Source organism: Spermophilus citellus (genome assembly GCF_964194105.1).
Source record: "Spermophilus citellus genome assembly, chromosome: 12".
Classification (NCBI taxonomy): domain Eukaryota; kingdom Metazoa; phylum Chordata; class Mammalia; order Rodentia; family Sciuridae; genus Spermophilus; species Spermophilus citellus.
In genome coordinates this window covers 49,456,708-49,480,798 of record NC_138198.1, presented here as the reverse complement: position 1 = coordinate 49,480,798, position 24,091 = coordinate 49,456,708, and the positions used below count along the sequence as shown (strand labels likewise).

The following is a 24,091-nucleotide window of genomic DNA, read 5'->3' as shown; positions in this document are numbered from 1 at the left end:
GCCCGTGGGCATACTCTTCAGGGTTCAACCTGGGCAGAGGGCTGGCATGGACCACGTGGAGGGCAGCCCCATGAGAAGCCCCTTTCCCTGCAGCACTGTGGCCCCCTGACTCCCCCCCCCCAATATGAGAAGCACAGCAAGGACAGACATGTTCCAGCTCGCCCTGAGTGGACAGGGCGCTGGGGGTCACGGGCAGGTCAGCTTTGAGGGAGAAATCCAAACGAAACATAAACACCGCCCCGTGCAGACCAGACAACTCTCCCTCCGCCATCCAGCCAGCATTAATCCAGCATCAGCTGCGGCGCATAATCCAAACAAGCGGCCCCGCCGGCTGGTACATCTGGAAGTTGTCATCTTTTGGAACTTCCAAGCAGCATTTGTATGCATCAGAGACACCCCACTACCCAACTTCCAGGAGGGTCAACAACAGGTAGCAGGGAGACAGGGTGGCTTCCCAGGGCCAATCAACTGCCCTGTGCACCTGAGGCTACTTGTTATTGATGTATTTATTTATGCATTTGCCATTTGATATTTTTTAAAGTTAATTATTGGGTTTTCAAGTTTTGACTCTTAAGTATGAAAGGAATACCACAATTGCTTCTACCTGTGGTGTGCATCTGCTCCTTGAACCTAATAAATCCCTATCTACATGGTCTTCATTGAAAAAAAAAGTGCAGGGGTCCAGGGAACACAAGAAAGTTGCATTTCATTGTCTTTCTGTCCCTGTGAAATGTCCTCAAAGGAACAGCCCACTCAGCAGAAATGGGTGTAACTTTAGGAGGGCAGTAGTGACAGGGCCCATTCTGCCCTTCTGGTAGAGTCCCTCTTTGCTATCAGTCCCTCGCCTGCCTTGGTCCTGCTCCAGAAGGCACCCTGGCAAAAGCAGGGTGCAAGAATGACACCAGAGCTAACCACGGCTCCAGCAGTGTGCTGTGTTCCATGAACGCTTTCTAGGAAGTCCCCTTCATCAAAGCCTTTAGCCCACTGTGCACATACACACACAGAAACACAAAGACAACTGGATGTCATATATGTGCCATTTCTTTAATCACAGGAAGAGTAATCATCTTTTCCAAACTGTTTTAGCATCCCTCTTCCCTTTAAATCTTACCCTTTCCTATCTTGGGTTGCTTTTTAACTAGGGGAATATGCAACCTCTATTCATTTGGCTTATATGTGGAGCAAATATCTAGTTCATGTAAGATTTCATGCCTGGAAACTTTCCTGTTTTGATTAAGAAAGCATCTTGTTACAGACTTCTTTGCTCATACTGATAAAGTTTATCCAAGAGACTGATACCTAAAAGGAACCTAAATTTGGCAGTGGTACTAAATTTAATTCACTGATCTCTGCTGACATATGTACAGGGCAGTAGGAAATTCTCACTCCTGAGAGAAAATGCTCAAACTATTCCACTGAGTGCTGACGCCACCCCCAGCTCACTTGATCACAAACAAGGTCTTCCACAGTTACCTCCACTTTATATAGCAAGTAAAGCTGTTGACTAGTGTGGCAATCTCTCTGGCTGAGTTCACCTGCATTTATGAAACTTGCTTCTTCTACAGGGGAAGAAGCGAGCATGGGATACACACATGCATGAATGGACGCACAGACGACAGATGAAGGCCGAGGCCATAGGGGGTTAAGTGACTTCAGTCACTAGTAGGCAAAGTGGACAGAGACAGGGAGTGACCCATAGCTTCTCATCTATAAGATGGGCAATAACTGTTAAAAACAAAACACAGAAACTGTCATGTTATCAAAATAAAGATAATAAGAGCTACTGTATTCAGTTGTACAGCATGTGATGAAAACATATGGCAGCTGCTCAGTAGGTATTGAATATTTGTCCCAAGAACCACAGAACCACACTGAAACTGCCTGTGCAGAAAGGGAGTAAGAGCTCAGAGGATGGGGACCCTAGCTCAATGGTAGAGCAACTGCCCAGCATGCCCAAGGCCCAGGCTCCATCCCCAGCACTGCAAAAACAAAACAACAACAACAACAACAAAACCCCAAAGAAGACGGCACCTCCAGTGCCCACTTACTACAGCAGTTGGAGCCCCTGCCCTTGGAATGAGCTGGACAACCCAGAAACACTTCCTCTTGGAAATAACAGTAGGTTAAGAAACTCACAGAACCTCTTTAATTATTAAAGGTCTGCTGGAAATAATTGCTCAAACAACACAAAACCATTTTTTGTCATCATCATCATCAACTGGCAACACATAGGTTAGTCCCTCTTAGTTCAGCCAATCACAGGCCTTCTACACTACAGCCCCGCCTCAGGAGTTACTGCGCTGGATGCCCCTTTACACTCAGGGTTGGCATCAGAGAGCCCCACTCAGATGGGGCCATCGCTAGGCCCTTCTTGCAGGCCCTGCTGAGGGTTGGTGTGCTGCCTTCTAGAACACTCTCCTCTCTCTCTAGGTATCCCCAGGTCTTCCTCACCACCTCCATTTAACTTCTATGGCCCATTTCAACTATCCACCCAAATTCAGTGCAAGTGCCCTCAGTAAACTCCTTGCTAGGGACATAATAAGTGCTCAATGAAACCCTTCTTTCATCTACCAACGACAAGCACCAAACTGAGGGAAATGGCCCAATGGAGTCAATCCAAAGTACACTTGTATTAATTACCAAGCTACTTCAGGAAGGAATGTTTTCTGATCTTAATTATTGGATTATTATTTTAATTGTCAGTTCTCAACTAAACACTCTACCATATCCTTGCAAGAACGCTGCAAGATTAAAACACTCTTCGAGGTTAGTCTCCAACACCACCCAGAAAGGGATCACTGAAGCAATTTATGCATAATAACTCCTCTCTTCCAAGTCTTGAGTTTCTACGAGGGCACCAGCTATTTCTGGTCTGAAATATCTGAATAACTACTTCAATCCTCCACACCTACTCCCTTGGTAGAGATACCCAGAGCAATATATAAGGGGTTAAAATGTTTCCAAACAGTGTGATTCTTTTCTTTTCAAAAAGATCATTGAGAAGCAACCAACAAGAAAAGGGGGGAAAGGGGATAAGGAAAAAAAAAAATTTTAAAGAAACTCTTACCACCAAAAGAATATACACGGTTTCCGTGGTGGGTGGTGGTGGTGGTGTCTATTTTAAATTTACAATTCATTTTCTAAGGCCGGCTTCAAGAACCCCCAAATTGAGGAACAAGCATAAAAGCCTGGCAGAACGCCTTGGAGAGCTCCCGGGGCCCCTCCCTTCCAGCCAGCGTTCTTAAAACACATTTCTTTTTTCTGCCTGCAAAAACAGCTTTCGCGCAGAATAATTCCATTTAAAAAGCCCCCACCCGCGAGGAAACATTAATCTACTTTGCAAACATGCGTTCCAGTCTGTGCTTTACTATTTTTTTTAACTCCTTCCCCCCACCCCACCCCCTTTTTTTGTACCTTGAGACAAATGTTTTCTTCCCCCAGAGTTGAACGCTGTCCAAAAACAGGACCACACACGCCGCCGCCTCTGCAGGCCCGCGCCGCGCCCGCCCCCCGCCCTCCCCAGCGCGACGGCCGCGGCCGCCGGGGCCGCGCACACTCCCAGCAGCCGGAGGGGTGGCCTCTCTCTCCACCCCCCACTCCTTTCTCTTTGGACCCGGTGGGTGGGGGTGGGGGAGGGAAGGAAGCCGAGCGGGGGAGCCGAGACCGCGGAGGCCTGCCCCTGGCCGCGTCTCGGGGCGAGGCGGCGGCGGGCGGCCGCGGTGGCCAGCCCCGGACCCCCGGCCGTGCCGAGTGGTCCGCCCCGCGGAGGGGCCCGCGCCCCCGCCGGCCCGCCCTCGCCACTGTCTCCCACAACACCTAGCAGAGCGCAGCGCCCCGAGTAGATTACAGCGCGGCCTTTGTCGGCGGGCCTGGCTCCTGGCCAGGCGCCCAAACAATAAACAATTCCCCCTGGTGCGGGCAGGGGGTTTTCGCTGGCCACAGCCAGGCTCTAGGTGTGTGCTGGCAATATCTTCATCAGTTGGAGGGAAGGGAAGGGACGGGGCCCGGGGAGGGCGCGAGGGGCGCCGCGGCGTGCGCTGCTCTCTTACCTTCCACCCACAACTCCTCCACGTTGGTCTCGAGATTAGCTGCCTTTAATCCCACAGCGAAGGCCCCAAATATGAGGAGGCCCACAACCAAGAACTTGCCGCAGTTTTTTTGAATGTAACAACCCAGTTTAAATAAGAGTCTCTGAAACTTCGCTCTCAGCCACAGCGGCGCTTTCCGGCCAGTAGCCTTCCCCTGGGAATGAAGCAGAAGGGAGGAGTGAAGGCCGGGTAGTCACGGTCCGCGCGCCCACGCCCGCTCGCGCGTACCCGCCTGAGAATCCCCCGACAGCCGTGGGGGGCCCCGCGCAGATGGGGCGCAGGGACTCGCCCTCCGGGCTGGAACCCAGGCTGGAGGGAACGCGAGAGGCGTGTGTGTGTGTGTGTGTGTGTGTGTGTGTGTGTGTGTGTGTAGGGAGGGGGTGGCGGGTCATAAATCAAAGTCAGGCTGCAGCGTGGGAGATGCACCTTGGGGACTGCAGGGGCGCCCCCACGCGTGGCCTGCACAGCATCCTGGAGTGTGACTTGGGGAGCTGGGGATAGGGCGGGCGACACAGAAGGGCAGGCCAAAGCAGAGAGACAACCACTCTGCACAGGCGATTTTCACCCCGGACCCGGGAAGGGAGGGGCTGCGTAATCCCTGCGACCGAGCCCAGCACTCCAGCAGCAAACCACGTCCCGCTTTCCCATAAATCCTGCACCACCCATCACCCTTCTCTGGGTGCTCCGGAGAGGACCGGTGCAGGGGCCGAACGCTCTTTTGGAACAATATATTTCGAGTTCCCCCGTCTGGAGTGGCATCTAGTGGGCATCCACGTGGTGAGCGCGGCCGCGGGTGCTCACTCCCAACGCTTCCATAACTTTGGAAGACGCCGTGTGAGCCGAATTAGGAAGTGGGGCAGCCATCTGCAACTTAGGACAATATTTGTGATCGGAAGAGGGCAGCCACAGGGATCTTTCCCTCCTCTCCCTTCCCTTCGGGTTAAACGTAACAAAACAGCCGACTGCACGGGGGAAGGGCCCAGGCCGGCGCAGGCGAGAGTCCGGGCTGGGTACAGGCTGCTCCCGGCGGCGGCGCTGCCCCGGTGCTGGCCGCGGCCCCGGTGGGCCCCCGTCTGGGTGCTCGCCTTCCCCGGATTCCACACATTTCAGCCAGCCTCGTAAACACAATGAACCCGACCGCTCGGCAGACCCGCACCGGGATTTAAGGTGGCAATTTGTTTACAACTTTCCCTCTCCCCATCAGGTTCTGAGAAGAAGCGGCTCAAAAAATGTGAAAGAAGAGGGGGGATGTCGTCTTCCGAGGATAATTTTTAAGGGAGCAGATATTTCATGCTCAACAAAAGTAAAACCGGCTGCCAAAAAAGGAAACCACCTTTATTTCGGCTCCCTCCCCCCTTCCTCTCTCCGCCTCTCTCCACTCCGCCTCCCCCTCCAAGATGTTAAGAAATGTGGCAGCATTACAGGGGTTTAGCTGCAAATAGGGGCAGGGGCGCAGAAGGAGGGAGCTCCTAGCCAGGGGCACGGGGCCGGGCAGTGCTGCGGCCGCCCTCGAGGTGGTCCACTGTGGACAGCTTTCCAATGCTCCGGAAAAGGCACGCCAGGGAGGGCGTGCGCACACACACACACACACACACACACACACACACCTCCACCCCCTGCGGACCTCAGACAGCCCTTTCCTCCCAGGACCGGAGGGAGGGTTTGAATTTTTCAATCCCCACTTGTCTGCCTCTTTTCCTGGAGGGGTGTGTGTGTGTGTGTGTGTGTGTGTGTGTGTGTGGTGGGGCTATCCCAAAGAGGAAGAGGAGGGAGGAAAGAGTGGGAGGAGAAGAGAGGAAAGAGTCTGAAATGCACCTTGGAAATCTGCTCCAGAGCGAAGGCGGCGTCGCAGTAGCTGGGCCGGTGCAGATAGTCCCGGTGCGGCGCAGCCCCCCGGTCCGTCTGCGCCTCCCGCCGCCGGCCGTCCGGCCCAAGGCCCCGCTACAGCCGCCGCCGCCGTCCTGGGGCTCGGCGGTGTTACCAGCCGAGGCCATGTTGCCGTTGCCGCCGCCGCCACGGGGACCGAGGCTTCCCGGGCGGCCCGGCACGCCGATGCTGCTGCCGCTGCGAACTCCCAGTGCGCCTGGGCGCTCGGCTCGCGAGGACGCTGCTGGCTGCCGGATGCTCGGGCTCGGGCTCCGGTTGACAGACCTGCTGCTGCTGCTGCCGCTGCTCCTGCTCACACGGCGGGCGCTGCAGGCGCTGCGGCCGCGGCCGCTGCCGGGGAGTCAGACCCTGCGCCTTCCATTGCCACATTGCGCGGGGTTCCCAAGGTCTCTGCGGCCGCTGCTGCCCACATCTAGTTCGCGGGAGGGCGAGAGCCGGCGCGCGGAGCGAGCCTGTCCTTCGGACGCTTTCACCGCGCTCTTCGCGGTCCCCAACTCCCCTTACCCGCCCCCCGCCCCGCGCCGCGACCCCTTCACTGCAGAAAGCGCCAGCAAATCCCTGCAGCTCCCGCCGGCTGCGCTGGCTCCCTCGGCGCCTCGCGAGTCGCCCGAGCGGCCGCGGAGGGCAAGCGCAGAGCCGCCGCCGCGGGGTCGGAGGGTGCCCGGCGGGTCTCAGCGCTGCCGGGCCCGGGCAGCCGCCGTTGCCGCTGCTCCCGCGGCTGCTGCTGCTGGCGGTGGCGGCTCCTGAAGCTGCTGCTCGGGCTCTGGCTGCTGGGTTCGCGGTGGCTGCTCGGTCCCGGACTTTGCTTTCTTGTGCTCCACGCCGACCCGCTGGACCATTCTGCCCCCGCGCAGCGCGCCTCTCTCACTCCCGGGACCTGGGGACTCCGCTCTGTGTGTGTGCAGCGGGCAGCGGCCGCAGCAGCTCCTTGATTCAATAGATGAGATGGAAGAAGAAAAAAAAAGAACTCTGTCCTTTTGGAGAAAGAGGAGGAGGAGGGAAGGGGGTGGAGGGGGAGAGAGCTAGCGAAAGAGAAAAAGGCTGGAGCTCCCGTCCCCGGGGCTGTCAGATGGCTTGGGTTTCTGCGACGCGATTGGCTCGCGGAGGGCAGAAATTACTCAGCAAACATGACTATTATTAGCTGCTTAGCAACAACTCACCAAAGTAGAGAGACCACCCAGGTAGGCAACCCCAGTGTGTGCATCCCCGGCTTCGGGGGGAGCCTCCGAGAGCGCCAACCTTCTCGCAAGCAATACTTCCATTAAGGAATGCTCCCCCCTCCTTTCTTTCTTATTCCTTTTCTTTTCAACAGTGTCTTCTTTTTGTGAGTCGCCTTTTGCGCGCACACACACGCGCGCGCGCACACACACACACGAGCATTTGCCTCGCGATAGACACGGGGGGATATGTAATTTTTTTTAAGCGCTTAAACAATTTCTGAAATTCCTCAAAGAAAACCCTTTCAGAGGCACCTTGGCCTCAAGCTGTAGAAAATACTGGGAGGTCCGGCTTGAATTCCCAGGCCTGCACCAATAATGACAGGGTGGTGGATAGTGCGCCAGTGTGTGCCAGATTTTTTTTTTTCTTTCCTCTCTTTTATAACTAAAGGCAAGACTTAGGCTCTCGCAGGGAACAACGCCTCGCATTAAGATAAACAAAATGGAAAGTTAAAGAGGAAAGTAAGAACGTTGAGAAAAGCCACCCTTTTAGAAAAGAAAATCCGTCTCACCGCCCCCCCAGCCCCCCAGAAAAACCCCACGACAACACAGTGCTAGTTTGAAGGAGTCAGTGTTCTATAAACGTGGAATCCAGACACTGAAACAGTCTTAGGGAAGCAGAAGAGTTTTAACTTGAATCTTTAATGTGATATTAGTAAAAGAAACAACAGAAACTTTTTTTTAACAACCCTGATAAATGGAATGTTTCCTTGACAAAAAAAAAAAAAAAAAAAAAGTCCTGATTATTTTGGATAAGTCTGAGCCCATTATATTAACTGCGTCCTTATAAAAAGTCAGTTTTAAGCTTTTTTAAAAAAAATCGGTATGCATCCTGTTACATTTAATAGTAGCGTGACGTAGGAGAGAATAAAGGCTTTGATGTCAGATTCATTCGAAACAAATTGTGCGCAGATAGCAAGAATTTGTCCAGAAACCGCGTCTACTGTCACCAAGATATCCCGGGGACTCATTTTCCGTTGAGGAAAAAAAACTCGCGCGGCCTCTTGGATTGGGTCCTGGGGTCAAAGACAAATTAAACTATCTACACAGCTACGCTCTTTATTTCAGGGGAAAAAATTATAGTGGAATGTGTTTTCTTACGTTTCCAAATTAAGTTCCTCCCTGAAGTAGGCACCAGATTCACAAGCCCGGGATTCTGTCTCATTTTAGTATTTTTCTTTCTTTCTTTCTTTCTAGGGGCTGCGGCTGGGCGCGCCGGCCACCGGGGCGGTGCACGCGGCTGCCGCAGGGGGCCGGTCCGCCAGCCTTCCCTGCTGCCTCCTTCCTCTCCGGCGGTTCCCGGATCCCTGCTTCCTTCCCCTGGCTCCTGCTGCTCGCTTTCCACTGCTTTCTCTTCCTCCTCCACCTCTTCCCTCCCTGCCTAGCCTCGCCACTTTCCCTCTGGCTTTTCCCTCTTCCTGGTTTTATTGGGAGGCCCTGCTCCCCGAATTCTGAGCCGGCAAAACGTGTGTGGTACCGGGAGAAGAGGGACAAAGAGGGCATTTGGGGGTGTTCACGGGATCAGGAGGAGGACCCTAGTACCCGGCCAGCGCGGAAATTCAAAACTCACAACTCCCAAGCAGCACGTGATTTTTGTGAGTGGCTCTGGTAAGAGCTGCTAAAAATCCATAAGAAAAGTCAAGCACGGTGCAAGGAAAATGGCACTACTTTATTTTATTTTTTTTTCACTGCATTAATATCTATTATATCTTTACATTTTAAGTCATTTCAAAGTCCCATAAAAATTATGTAAAGAATCTTTAGTTGTGCAACGGGGAAAACAAAAACAAAAACAAAAAAAGAACCCTTAACTAAGGAAGGGTCCATATAGCCATCTGGTGGCTACTTCAGGAAATACACCTGTGTTTCCATCAAATAATTGAAAATTGGTATTTTTAAAAAATAGTATTTCACTAATTTAATATTTAAATAATTCTAAAAATCATATATTTCAATTTCTTTTTTTTCCCAATTTAATTTTTTTTACATTTTTTTATTGGTTGTTCACAACATTACAAAGCTCTTGACATATTATATTTCATACATTAGATTGAAGTGGGTTATGAACTCCCAATTTTACCCCAAATGCAGATTGCAGAATCACGTCAGTTACACATCCACAATTTTACATAATACACTAATAGTAATTGTTGTATTCTGCTACCTTTCCTATCCCCTACTATCCCCCCTCCCCTCCCCTCCCATCTTCTCTCTCTACCCCATCTACTGTAATTCATTTCTCTCTTTGTTTATTTTCCCATTCCCCTCACAACCTCTTATATGTAATTTTGTTTAGCAATGAGTGTCTCCCTTCATTTCCATGCAATTTCCCTTTTCTCTCCCTTTCCCTCCCATCTCAAGTCTCTGTTTAATGTTACTCTTTTCTTCCTACTCTTCCTCCCTGCTCTGTTCATACTTGCTCTCATTATATCAAAGAAGACATTTGGTATCTGTTTTTTAGGGTTTGGCTAGCTTCACTAAGCATAATCTGCTCTAATGCCATCCATTTCCCTGAAAATTCTATGATTTTGTCATTTTTTATTGCTGCATAGTACTCCATTGTGTATAGATGCCACATTTTTTTTATCCATTCATCTATTGAAGGGCATCTGGGTTGGTTCCACAGTCTAGCTATTGTGAATTGTGCTGCTATGAACATCGATGTGGCAGTGTCCCTGTAGCATGCTCTTTTAAGGTCTTCAGGGAATGGCACTACTTTAATAAATAATAGCGCAGGAAAACTGGGCTCGAGACATAGCTAGTTTAATTTTGGAGTAAAACCCTGGTCTAAATAGCATAAAACAGGAAAAGTGGTTTGTTAGCTTTTGCTGAGCAGACATTTCAAGTCAAACCATTTCGTACTTGCTGCTGGAAGTTGTTTAGACTGGGGTGGGGGGAGCGGTTATCCCTAGTTTTACGTGTCAGCCTGTTTTTATTTTTTTGAGGCTTGCTGACCATAAGCACGTTGTTCTGGTTCTTTTTTAAGTTTCAGTATTAGCTCCTCTCCACTCAATCATTTACTTACAGGAGTTTCACGATAACTGCTTGGATTATGGAATTCTGGAGTAAAATTATAGACTATGTACACGTAATGGCTCCGTATCACTGTGCACGCAGCTGCAGAGCCTCTGGATCTGGCCGCCTGTGCACCATTTCAATGGCAAAGGCTCTTCCACTCGGGCTCATTTCCCTCAGTTTGACTTAATTCCTAAATGTTTTGAACATTGATCCCGAGGTTTTCAGCGCCCTGAGCCCCTCGCCTGCTGTTTGATAGGTTAACTTTTCAGCATCTCAGACAGTGGTCTCGGCCTGTAAACTCTACCCATTGGTTCCAGGATGAAATCCCCAGCCTCGCTCTAACAAGCGCTATCTTAATCTCCCCATCCCCCACCCGCCGCTTCCCCTGTGGTCTGCTTTTTTCATACACAGAGATGAATTACTTTGAGGATCTAATTGGCCTTGTTTCTGTAACGTTTTAAGAAAGGGAAGAGGAGCCAGTGTAAAAGCCTGCTCGACTTGGGTGGTCAGGGCTGAGGCTGCCCCCAATTTGTCTCATTGCTGATGCATGCGAGTGCCACATTCCCAGCGATAATGTTGTTCCTAATCAATCTGCCCTTATTTACATTTGTAAGCATTGTCGGCTTTAATATGCATGCCCTGTGCAGGGGACTGCTGCGCCACACCGCGTTTGTTAACTTCCAACTAACCACAAGGATTCCACAGACCTGAGATGAGGCTGATTCGAGGAGCCAGGCCTGCTAAGGTGTCTGCTGGGAGTACAGTCCCTTTAATGGCCCTTCTGCCTGGAGGCTCCCCTTGTGAGAGTTACCAAATAAGTGAGAGCTTAGGGCCTTATCAAGCAGCAGGGTTGCCAGCCTCTGAGAAGCAAGGGCCACATGTTCCAGCTCCCTTTTCAAGTAAAGTTCATGTCAATGAATAAACTGACATTTTTTTTTCTCCCCATCAGGGCCCAGGATTTCTCATTGGTGTCTGTAGATTTCAAAACAGATTCCTTCAACTCACTCTGAATTCTCACATCCCCACCCTTCTCTCTTCCAATGCTTCCAATAGCCATGGCCATGCCACACACATCTCAAAAATGACATCAGATCATCCAAATGAGAAGATGACCCTGAAATAAAACATCTGCCCTTTGTGTGGGGATGTTCCGAGGATAAGCATCATGAGAGCCAGACTTGGTGGAGTTGAGAAGCCACAGTGAGATTTAACTTCCCACTGGTTTCTCACATCAAACCAAATGAGTCTTTAAAATCCAATGTAATTTAGCTAATTTTTACAGAATATAAATAAATGAAGAGGTAAATTATTCCAGTAATTTATATTCACCTCTTTATACTCAAAGGCCATTTATAATTTTATCCACTGAGTTGAAAACTCTATTCCAGAAACCTAAAGAATCACAACGTGACATTACACTCTACAGTATTCTTGAGAGGGTAGGATGGAGAGAGGAATTAGGGACTTGATGTACTATTCTATCTATGGATGGGGAGCCCAGGATATGGGATTGAGTGATGGGCCAGGGCCTGAGCAGTTTAAAGCAGGTATCTGGGATAAGAGTTGAGTCTTGACTCAATTCAAGCCAATATGCCACCATCCACCACACTTTCTTGGCTCCCTAAGAATGCCTTGTTATGTTTTCACTGGCAGCTTTTGTATTTATTTAAAAGGGGCTGGTTAAAAAATGAGTCTAAAAGATTTCAGGGAGGAGGGGGAAAGAAATCCAGCGGCCACAAAATGTAAAACCACTGGCTGGCCTCCCCTCCCTCCTCCCTTCCACCTCCAGCTTCCTGCTCTTATTCCTCTCCCCTCCCCAGGCTGGAGGAAGGGGAGCAGCCCTAGCCAACTTGTCAAAATAATGCTGCTAATTACCCCCGATCTCTTTTAATGGGAAGCTGCTCCCAACTCCACAAAGGAGTAAATGAGAGGTCTGCAACACAAACCAAGAGCACTGGCATTTTTTGAGCTTACAGTGAGCTGGGGGGTAGGGAGGGCAGCAGAGGGAAGATATCCTGAGAAGGTCTCAGAAATATCTATGCTCATTACTCCCGGTTTAAACACTAGCCTGAAAAGGGAATTAGACTTTACTCAATGCCAGAAGCGACTGGTATTCTCTTGCTAAGAATGTCACCAGTTGCACAGAGAATATTCAAAGCTTTCAATAAACTTGAAAGAAAACATGACATTGATGCTCCTATTGATTCCCGCCCCCCAAATATCTTCTTAGCTATGTTGCCTTACTCTAATGGATAAAGATGTAGTCTTGAAAGGACCAGACTATGAACATTTTCCCCATCCCCCGCCTCATCTCTGCTTTTCTCTATATCTGTATCAAGCTTTGCGTTTGGCAGAAGGCACACCATTCATTTCAGTGATCTCTACCATTGGGTCTTGCATGAAAAAGAAGCTGAGCAACATGATCCCTTTGACCCACTTCTGGAGCAACAAATTTATTAGAGATATAGGCATGAGAAATGAAAGGGAAGTAAAACAATTCCAGCTTATTGTGTGTCTTTCTTTCATACTGCTAATCCGGTTTACACATCACGCCTACATGTCTCAATAGGGCATTATACACTGTGGCAGAGGCTGGAGAAAATAAAAGGTGTGTGTGTGTGTGTGTGTGTGTGTGTGTGTAAGAGAGATATGAACATCAAAACAGGGAAGACGTTTTAATCCATATTTACCTCTTCAATTTTTATATCTATAGAAAATTGAAGATAATTTGTAAAATAGTCTTTTTCATAAAAATAATTTCAAATAATGCTAACCCCTGTTCAAAGAGCTTGTCAGATTATGACTAGATTATAACCAGAAATTACACCTCTCACAGTGAGTTTGAAATGAAGCTAATAGCCCAAACTGAAAATGGGCAGATTGAGATGGTGGGGCCTGTTGGGTGTCCACCTTAATTCAACATTTTAATTTTAAAAGTCACGGACTCAAAGATATTTTATAGCCTGGTGCAAGGACTATGGGTGACAACTGGAAGACACAAACACAATTGAAAGCCCCTGGTTTTCCAACATAGGGACAGGATCACCTGAGGCAACAATTTATCCTGAGGTACCACCCAGAAATAATAAGTTATAGTAACAAAAGATGACACCAAAAAGCATTGTCTTTCTTTGTGGAGGCAATTAATTGCATGTTGAACTAGTAAAGAAAAAAAAAATCCGAACACACACAGAATGCTGAAAAAAGACTATTGTAGTAGTTCAAGACCTCAACGATCCAATTATTAAATGTTTAGAGCTGCCTATTGTGGGACTTTATTATTGATGGCTAGTTCTTTTGTATTTCTCCTCCCCAGGGAAGAAGGAAGGAGAAAAAGAGGAAGATGGTCGTCTCTTCCAGGTCCAGAAAAACAGAGGTCTCTGTTCCATATCATCTTCCATATGGTTCTTCTTGGGTGACAGAAAATGAAATCAGAAAACTTTGGACTCAACGTTCATCCACACACTACACGTCATTTTAAACGTGAGCTTAAATGCGTTGAGATATGGCACATGTCACCCAGAGGCACAGTCTCTGGGCTCTGGTGGTCCTGGTGTTCGGACCAGGTCTGTGAGGACTTGGGCTCCTCTGAGGCCGCATTCAGTTCTGGGATACCCGCCCACCTCTTTAATGGGTGGCAAGCACCGGATAGCCCGAATCCCTGGGCGCAGGAGTCAACACAGACCTCTTCTCCACCCGTGGCCCCTTGTGAACTCAAAGCGCCTTTTGGGACCCTTTTCCCACCAACGGCGGCAGGGAGGTGGATGTTGGAACCCTAGAATTTAGGTAGGGTGCTTCTGTCCAGCCCTGAGTGTGCCACTCAACCAGGGGTCCGTGCGGGGCGCCGAGAGCCCCGGGTGTGGGTGCGAGAGCGTGCGCCGTCCCTCCAGCTGCTCTCGGCAAAGCTCCACCGAGCGGAGAGAAGTGGCTTCCGCGCGCGCTCCCTCTGCGCCCCGGCTCCCCCCCCCCCCCCCGCGCTGTCACTCTCTGCACCGGCCCTTCCATCACCAGCTCTGCCTCCACTTGCGAGTCAGTAGCCATCACCAGACTGATGAGCGGAAGCCAAGGTGGCGACCCTTTCAAGCGTGAAAATGGGATCCCGGGCGACCCCCTCCGTGGGAATTCTCCCCGGAGCCGTTCCCCGGCCGGGCCCTCGGCAGCCAGCCCCCTCCCGCCCCGCAGGGCTGGCCTCGGGGGCGGGGGTCCGGCGCGCGAGCGAGCGTGGACGCGGGACAGGCGCTCCCGCGCCCCGGCGGCGCAGCCCACCCAGCCCCACATCCGCGGCGCGGCGAGCGGCCAGCCCCTCCCGCCCGGCGCTCGGGGCTCGCTCCGCTGTCCGCTGCGCCGGACGCCCCGCGTCGCGTCGCCGCGTCCCCGCGCCGCCCGGGGCACAGGACGCGCGAGGGCGCGGGCGGGGTGGCGGCGGCGGTCGCCGCGCCGGCTGCACTCACCATAGCCGGCCGTCAACCCTGCCCGGAGCGCGGGTGCCGGAGGCGCGGACCTGGGCTTGGATTTCACATCAATTCCTTTTTTCCGGGCCCCGCTTTCCTCGTCCTCCGCGTCTCCGTCTTCTCCCCGTCTTCCTTCCTTTCCCCCTGGCTTTGTCGCCGCGGGTCTCTTTGTCTCCCCTGTCGTCGTCGGTTTCTTCTTCGTGGTCTTCGTCTTCTCCTCCTCCTCCTCCTCCTCCGTCTTTACAAAAGGAACGGAAAGTGTAAAATCCCCGGGCTCTCGGCGGAGTGCAGCGCGGACTCACAATTACAAGCCTGTTTCTATTAAGCAGTTCCATGGCCCTCGGCGTGGGTGGTCTGCCGCGCCATAGGCAGGACCTGTCAGGGTCACGGGACGGATCCGAAAACTTTACCCCTTTACAATAAACTCAAGGAAAGCAAAGTCAAGTCGAGGAACGTGCTATCAGCACAGCCCTCCTGGGTAAACAGGCGCTCCCCTCCCCGCCTTCCTGGGAGGCGCCCGGCCCGCGAGCTCCGGCCAGCCCCGGCCGCCCCCTCCCGCTCCTCGCGGCCCGGCCTGCGGGGGCCCGTGGGCTGGGGGGTCTCCCTCGCCTTCCCCACCTTGCGCCCCTCACCGCCACATTATTTGCTAACATTCGATTGTCTCGCCGGGACCCCGGCGGGGAGGAGGTGCTGGGGGAGCGTGGAAGCTCAGCTCAGCAACCCCAGCAGGCCGGGAAGTGGGGGGCACCCAGAGGATTGCAGAAGAACACCAGCTTTCATGGGCTCCATTCGCAAAGCCCTGGCCTGCGCGCATTCCCACGGAAGCGCGGAGAAGCTGGGAGCCTTCTAGTTGACAGGCCCACAGGGAGCCAGGGAAGCCGGGCACAGAACCAGAGGTTTCCCCCGGGGATTATGTTCACTAGGACAAGATGTATGTGGATTCGTGTCATTTCTGTCGGACGTCCCTGGGAAGTCGCTACTTCTGAAGGGACTAAGGTGGAGTCGCTTGGAAACCAAGATTGGTAGCTGGCTGAGGAATCCCTAATTGATATTTGCCTCCTTTCCCTTCCAATTACTGTGGTTTTTGGGGTATGCCACCGAAATGCTCCCACCCACGCTGCCTTCCCATACGAAGAGAGCCTGGGTGCTTGGGTTAGAGGGGCTGGAGGATCCTGCTGAGAACGTTCTGGGCCTGTCGCCCTGCATGGCAACGCCCTATTCAGGAAAGACCTGAATTTTATCTGCTCAACCCTGGCAGGGGAGACTCACACACAGCTGAGATGTGCTGTTTCAAAAGGACCACATTATGAATAAAGATGAATTCCAGTTACAAGGGCAAGGGGGGGGGAAAGTGTGAAAATTTGCTGTGACTGTCAAGAGTTAACTACCTGGTCCTCCAACAAAGCCAGCCCCCACCCCAGCCCAGGGCCTTGTACAGGCCAACACTTTACTCACCTCATTCTAGGCTGACACTGTGATTAGGTGTGTGTGGGAGCATGCCCAAGCCCATGTGTTATTAAATAATAATAATTCTAGGAGTTACAATTTATCCCCTCCCCCAAGATGATGTACCATTCTTTAATAGGGTCATTTGAGTTTCCAGAATGTGTGCTTGAGATGCATTAAGTAATTAAACATTGGAATGCTGGGCAGACCTGTGAATTAGGCTGGTCTAGAAAGCATTTCCTACTAACTGACTTCAGTCAAAAATGGACACAAATGAGTATTGACTGAGTGTGGATCCCAAGAGTCTGGCAAGCAAGCAAGCAAGCATGCAAGCAAACAAAACCCAAGGGCCCTATTTTTTGTTTTGTTTTGTTTACGGTATTGGGGATTGAACCCAGGGCCTCGTACTCAAGCATGCTCTACTACTAAGCTACATCCTCAGCTCTCCCCACTCTTTTTAAATCTTATTTTGAGACAGGGTTGCCCTAAGTTGCCCTGGCTGGCCTCTAACTTCCAGTCCTCCTGTCTCAGCCTCTCAATTAGCTGAAATTATAAGCCTGCACCACTACACTGGGACCTATTCATCTTTAATGTGGGTAGGTGAAGACCTCTGTCTCCAAATAGAGTGGCCTAGAATATGAGAGAGAAAGGGGATAAGAAAAAGGAAAACGCGAGCACAGGCATTCGTGGGGGCCCACAATATGAAGTCATCGGGTCTACCCGCTTTGTGGGAAAATTCCAGTAAAGCTTGTGGAGTTGACTTTCTGTAGTGAAAATGAAGAACCTTGTGCAATCATCCAGAATGGACATTGGTTTAGGAGGACCTGAGGCGTTAGCAATTTGTGGGGTGACAGGGGCTTCTTTGGGAACTCAAAATTACAAATACAGAATTAGGTGCAAGCACTTGGAAGAGGCTGGACAGTGAGGGAAGCTTCAGGAGCTTTCTACAGTCCCCTGCCTGGAGAGTGCATGGAGGAAGAGGGACTACCCAGACCAGGGTCGGGGTGCACTGTTCATCTAGCAGCCCAAAGCTTTACAATGGGGACCAGTTGGTCTGAGAGTTAAATACTCTCAGAATTGAGAGAGGCCTGCTAGTGAGGCAGGGAGCATTAAGCCTTAGGTGTTAGAACCTAAAGGTTTGAGAAGGAGGGACCACACTGGAGATGCTTTCTCCCAGAAGCCGCCTGTCCCCCATCTTCTTTTGAAATCCGTCTTTGCAAATGATGTCAGTGCCTCTCTTCTCTCCACTCTGGGCCACTTGAGGTGTGAAATCATCAAGTTGGTGACACGCATTCTGGTGTTACTCTGTGTTACCCTGTTGTTTCTCTAGGCCTCCCCACCAGGGTGGTCTCACTCATCAAATGGCTGCTTCTATCCTCTCAAGTTGCTTAGGCCTCATCCCTTCTTGCAAAAGGAGCTCTGCAGCTGCCTAATCTAACAGCCCATTTGGCATGGAGGTGCTAATGACGGACAGGGCTACCAGACAACTCCAGCTCAACTCTCCCCTGGGGCCTGTCCCAACTGATAAGCCAATTGGCTTCTGTGCATTAATAATGGCTAATGAGGCTACTAGACAACACTTTTGCCAGTTAACTGGGACCTTTAAAGCCATACTCAAAGGAATAATTCCTATGTTGGAGATTTCAGGGTAAAACCAGATGGAGATTTGGGAGGCATTGAAGGAGGGGTCAAAAGAAAGACTCAAACCAGTCCCAGAGCACACCTCATAGGCATGAGCAAAGCCTATGAGGCAAGATCACCCTGGCTCTGCTTGTCTTTCTTTTTCTTTTTATTTATTTATTTATTTATTTTTTTAAATTTTTTTATTGATTATTTAAAGCATTACATAGCTCATGATATATCATCTTTCATACATTAGACTCAAATTGTGTTTTGAACTCCCATTTTCACCCCAAATATAGATTGCAGAATCACATCTGTTACATATTCACATTTTTACATAATGCCATATTAGTGTCTGTTGTATTCTGCTACCTTTCCTATCCCCTACTATCCCCCCTCCCCTCCCCTCCCCTCCCATCTTCCCTCTCTACCTCCCCTGCTGTTATTCAATTCTCTCCCTTTTTTTCCCTCCCCCTTGCCCCTCATAGCCTCTTATAATTTTATGTATCCTTGAAGGTCTCCTACCATTTCCATATGCTTTCCCTTCTCTCTCCGTTTCTCTCCCCCCATTCGTCTTTGTTTACTGTAGTCTTTTCCACATGCTCTTCCTTCCTGTTCTGTTCTTAGTTGTTCTCTTTATATCAAAGCAGACATTTGGCATTTGTTTTTTAGGGCTTGGCTAGCTTCACTTAGCATAATCTGCTCTAATGCCATCCATTTCCCTGCAAATTCTATGATTTTGTCATTTCTTAGTGCTGCATAATACTCCATTGTGTATAGATGCCACATTATTTTTATCCATTCATCTATTGAAGGGCATCTAGGTTGGTTCCACAGTCTAGCTATTGTGAATTGTGCTGCTATAATCATTGATGCAGCCGTATCCCTATAGTGCGCTCTTTTAAGGTCCTCAGGGAATAGTCCGAGAAGTGCAATAGCTGGGTCAAATGGTGGTTCCATTCCCAGCTTTCCCAGGAATCTCCATACTGCTTTCCAAATTGGCCTCACCATTTTGCAGCCCCACCAGCAGTGTACAAGTGTACCTTTTTCCCCACATCCCCGCCAACACTTGTTGTTGTTTGACTTCATAATGGCTGCCAATCTTACTGGAGTGAGATGGTATCTTAGGGTGGTTTTGATTTGCATTTCTCTGATTGCTAGAGATGGTGAGCATTTTTTCATGAACTTGTTGATTGATTGTATGTCCTCCTCTGAGAAGTGTCTGTTGAGGTCCTTGGCCCATTTGTTAATTGGGTTATTTGTTATCTTATTGTTTAATTTTTTGAGTTCTTTGTACATTCTGGATATTAGGGCTCTATCGGAGGTGTGGGGGGTAAAGATTTGTTCCCAGGATGTAGGCTCTCTATTTACCTCTTTTATTGTTTCTCTTGCTGAGAAAAAACTTTTTAGTTTAAGTAAGTCCCATTTGTTTATTCTTGTTGTTAACTCTTGGGCTATGGGTGTCCTATTAAGGAATTTGGAGCCCGACCCCACAATTTGTAGATCATAGCCAACTTTTTCTTCTATCAGACGCAGTGTCTCTGATTTGATATCTAGCTCCCTGATCCATTTTGAGTTAATTTTTGTGGATGGCGAGAGAAAGGGATTCAATTTCATTTTGTTGCATATGGATTTCCAATTTTCCCAGCACCATTTGTTGAAGATGCTATCCTTCCTCCATTGCATGCTTTTAGCCCCTTTATCAAATATAAGATAGTTGTAACTTTGTGGATTAGTCTCTGTGTCTTCTATTCTGTACCATTGGTCCACCCGCCTGTTTTGGTACCAGTACCATGCTGTTATTGTTACTATTGCTTTGTAGTACAGTTTGACCTCTGGTATCGCTATACCTCCAGATTCACACTTCCTGCTTAGAATTGCTTTTGCTATTCTGGGTCTTTTGTTTTTCCATATGAATTTCATGATTGCTTTGTCTATTTCTACAAGAAATGCCATTGGTATTTTGATTGGCATCGCATTAAACCTATAGAGAACTTTGGGTAATATCGCCATTTTGATGATGTTAGTTCTGCCTATCCATGAACAGGGTACATTTTTCCATCTTCTGAGATCTTCTGCTATCTCTCTCTTTAGGGTTCTGTAGTTTTCATTGTATAAATCTTTCACCTCTTTTGTTAGGTTGATTCCCAAGTATCTTATTTTCTTTGAGGATATTGTGAATGGAGTGGTTTTCCTTATTTCCATTTCAGAAGTTTTGTTGCTGATATATAGGAATGCCTTTGATTTATGCATGTTGATTTTATAACCTGCCACTTTGCTGAATTCATTTATTAACTCTAGCAGCTTCTTTGTAGACTCTTTTGGGTCTGTTAAGTATATTATCATGTCATCCGCAAATAGCGATAGTTTAATTTCTTCTTTTCCTATTTTTATGCCTTTAATTTCTTTTGTCTGTCTAATTGCTCTGGCTAGTACTTCGAGAACTAAATTGAATAGAAGTGGTGATAGAGGGCATCCCTGTCTTGTTCCAGATTTTAGAGGGAATGCCTTCAATTTTTCTCCATTCAGAATGATGCTAGCCTGAGGCTTAGCATAGATAGCTTTTACAATGTTGAGGTAAGTTCCTGTTAGCCCTAGTTTTTCTAGTGTTTTGAACATAAAGGGATGCTGTACTTTGTCAAATGCTTTTTCTGCATCCATCGAGATGATCATGTGGTTCTTGTCTTTAAGTCTATTGATGTGGTGGATAGCATTTATTGATTTCCGTATATTGAACCATCCTTGCATCCCAGGAATGAATCCTACTTGATCATGGTGCACAAGTTTTCTGATATGTTTTTGTATTCGATTCGCCAGAATTTTATTGAGAATTTTTGCATCCAAGTTCATTAGAGATATTGGTCTGTAGTTTTCTTTCTTTGAAGTATCTTTGTCTGGTTTTGGGATCAAAGTGATGTTGGCCTCATAGAATGAATTTGGAAGAGCTCCTTCTTTTTCTATTTCTTGGAATAGCTTGAAAAGTATTGGTATTAATTCTTCTTTGAAGGTTTTGTAGAACTCCGCTGTATACCCATCTGGTCCAGGGCTTTTCTTAGTTGGTAGTCTTTTGATGGCTTCTTCTATTTCTTCTTTTGTTATTTGTCTGTTTAAATTGTGTGTGTCTTCCTGACTCAATTTGGGTAGATCGTATGACTTAAGAAATTTATCGATATCTTCGTTATCTTCTATTTTATTGGAATATAGGGTTTCAAAATACTTTCTAATTATCTTCTGTATTTCTGTAGTGTCTGTTGTGATATTGCCTTTTTCATCCCGTATGTTAGTAATTTGAGTTCTCTCTCTTCTTCTTTTCGTTAGCATGGCTAAGGGCTTGTCTATCTTATTTATTTTTTCAAAGAACCAACTTTTAGTTTTATCTATTTTTTCAATGGTTTCTTTTGTTTCAATTTCGTTGATTTCTGCTCTAATTTTAATTATTTCTTGTCTTCTACTACATTTGCTGTTGTTTTGCTCTTCCTTTTCTAGATTTTTGAGGTGTTGTGTGAGTTCATTTATTTGTTGGTTTTTTCTTTTTTTGAGGTAAGAACTCCAAGAAATGAATTTCCCTCTTAAAACTGCTTTCATTGTGTCCCATAAATTCCGTTATGTTGTGTCTGTGTTATCATTTGACTCTAAGAATTTTTTCATGTCCTCCTTTATGTCTTCTATAACCCATTGATCATTCAATAACATATTGTTCATTTTCCATGTGATGTAGGATTTTTCCTTCCTTCTTTTATCATTGATTTCCAATTTCATTCCATTATGGTCAGATATGGTGCATGGTATTATCTCCACGCCTTTATATTTACTAAGAGTTGTCTTATGGCATAATATATGGTCTATCTTTGAGTAGGATCCATGTGCTGCTGAGAAGAATGTGTATCCACTTGATGATGGTTGATATATTCTATATATGTCAGTTAAGTCTAGGTTATTGATTGTGCTGTTGAGTTTTATAGTTTCTTTATTCAGTTTTTGTCTAGAGGATCTGTCTAATGGCGAGAGCGGTGTGTTGAAGTCACCCATAATTATTGTGTTGTGGTCTATTTGACTCTTGAACTTGAGGAGAGTTTGTTTTATGAACGTTGCAGCTCCATTGTTGGGTGCATACAAATTGATGATTGTTATGTCTTGTTGGTGGATGGTTCCTTTTAACAGTATATAGTGACCTTCTTTATCCTTCTTGATTAACTTAGGTTTGAAGTTGATTTTATTCGATATGAGTATGGCCACTCCTGCTTGCTTCCGAGGGCCATGTGAGTGGTATGATTTTTCCCAACCTTTTACCTTCAGCCTGTGTATGTCTTTTCCTATCATATGAGTCTCCTGAAGGCAGCATATTGTTGGATTTGTTTTTTTGATCCAGGTTACTAGCCTATGTCTCTTGATTGGTGAGTTTAGGCCATTAACATTTAAGGTTACAATTGAGATATGATTTGTATTTCCAGTCATGCTTCTTTATTTATTTATTTTAGTTTGGTTAGTTTTGCTTTTTGGTTATTTTCCTCCCCCTTTACTGAGATACTTCCTGCTGTTAGTTTTGGGCACTATTTTTCACATCCTCTTCTTGTAGTGTTTTGTTCAAAATGCTTTGCAGAGCTAGTTTTCTTGCTGCAAATTCTTTTAGCTTTTGTTTATCGTGAAAGATTTTAATTTCATTGTCAAATTTGAAGCTCAATTTTGCTGGATATAGTATTCTTGGTTGGAATCCATTATTTTTCAGCGTTTGAAATACATTATTCCAGGATCTTCTCGCTTTCAAAGTTTGTGATGAGAAATCTGTCGTTAACCTAATTGGTTTACCCCTGAAAGTAATCTGCCTCTTTTCTCTCGTAGCTTTTAATATTCTCTCCTTGTTCTGTACGTTGGCTATCTTCATAATTATATGTCTTGGGGTTGGTCTATTATGGTTTTGAATGTTTGGGGTCCTGTAGGCTTCCAGGATTTGGCAATCCATTCCATCTTTCATCTCTGGGAAGTTTTCTAGAATTATTTCATTTAATATGCTGTCCATTCCTTTGGTTTGAATCTCTGTGCCTTCTTCTATCCCTATGACTCTCAGATTTGGTTTTTTTATGACATCCCATATCTCTTGAATAGATTGCTCGTGGGATTTAAGCATCTTTTCTGTGTTGACTATATTCTTTTCAAGTTGATAAACCTTGTCTTCGTTATCTGATGTTCTGACTTCTACTTGATCAAGTCTATTTGTAATATTCTCGTTTGAGTTTTTAATTTGGTTTATAGTTTCCTGTAATTCTAGGATTATTGTTTGATTTTTTTTTAACATCTCTATCTCCTGGTAGAGCTCGTTCTTTGCCATTTGAATTTGTTTGTTTAATTCATTTTCAAAATATATTTTTATTTCTTGGACTTGCTGTCTCATGTCTTCTCTAATATTCCTTTCCATTCGAGTTAGGTATGCCTTGAGTTCTTTCCCTATACCTGTTTCTGAAGTTTCTATTTCCTCCTGTAGAATTGAGTAGTCTTGCATTGTTTGTAATCCTTTTTTCCCTTGTTTTCTCATGTTGTCCACGTTACTTTCCAGCTCTTTTTGATTGTCGTGTTTCTGCTCTCCTCTATAGATTTGTTTTGTTTCTGTATTACTCTGATGTCTCTCCTTTGTGTTGTTGACGTATGACTGCTAACGTGGATTCCGCTGGGAAGGAATTCCGACGTTCGAGCTCCAGTGACGACACTACTCTGCTATGACGGGCCCCAGTCTCCTTGCCGGGGTGCCCTAATGGGGGGGGGTGTGACTGGACTGTCTCTGTGTGGTTTCAGCTCCCGGTCGTGGCAGGCGGGTAGACTCCAGCCGCCCAGTATCACAGGCCGCGGGCAGGTGATCCGTCACCAGCGGGAGGGCGTTCTCCTACCGCCCAGTTACGCGGGCAGTGGGTGAACTGTCGCCGGCGGGCCTGCAGTTTACCGCTGCCCAGTCGCGAGGGCCTTGCCTCTAGGCTCCTGGTTTCTCCTGCTAGCCTTGGTTTCTCCTGCTAGACCAGATTTCCCCTCAGTGATGATTCTTGGCAGTTCAAACTGTACTCTGTGCCTGTTTTGTTGTTGCAATCTGTCGGAGAGTGGCGGTGGATACTTCAGCTCTCCAAGATGGTGGCCGCTGGTTACCTTAGTGGAGTGTCCCTTGTGGGGGGTGGGGCTGTACCGCTTCCGTCCCCGTCAGCAATCCCGAACTCAGCCCGGGGGTCAGTGCGGGCTTGGGCTTGGCTGGTGGGATACCACCGTGTCGCAGCCACTTAATTCCCTGCTGACTAGTTAACCCCTTCTCTGGGGCGCCACGCCTTCTGTAGCCTTGGGGCAGGCCACGCGTATCAGACAGCCTGGATCTCCGGGGTCACAC

General features: G+C 47.9%; 1 protein-coding gene across 2 annotated transcripts in view; it reads right to left on the bottom strand.

The window, feature by feature from the left end:
- LOC308631467 (protein patched homolog 1-like) overlaps positions 1 to 14,814 on the bottom strand; it is a gene marked incomplete at its 3' end in the record, with an annotated part of 30,528 nt that extends 15,714 nt beyond the window's left edge. For both annotated transcript variants that reach the window (XM_081262708.1, XM_081262709.1), the window contains exons 1-2: positions 14,662 to 14,814; positions 4,050 to 4,242 (exon numbers count right to left, since the gene is read on the bottom strand). In XM_081262708.1, coding sequence (XP_081118834.1) covers positions 4,050 to 4,242; positions 14,662 to 14,664 — 196 coding nt within the window. In that variant the 5' untranslated portion in view covers positions 14,665 to 14,814. The remainder of the gene's footprint in view (positions 1 to 4,049; positions 4,243 to 14,661) is intronic.
- Between the last annotated feature and the right edge of the window lie 9,277 nt (positions 14,815 to 24,091).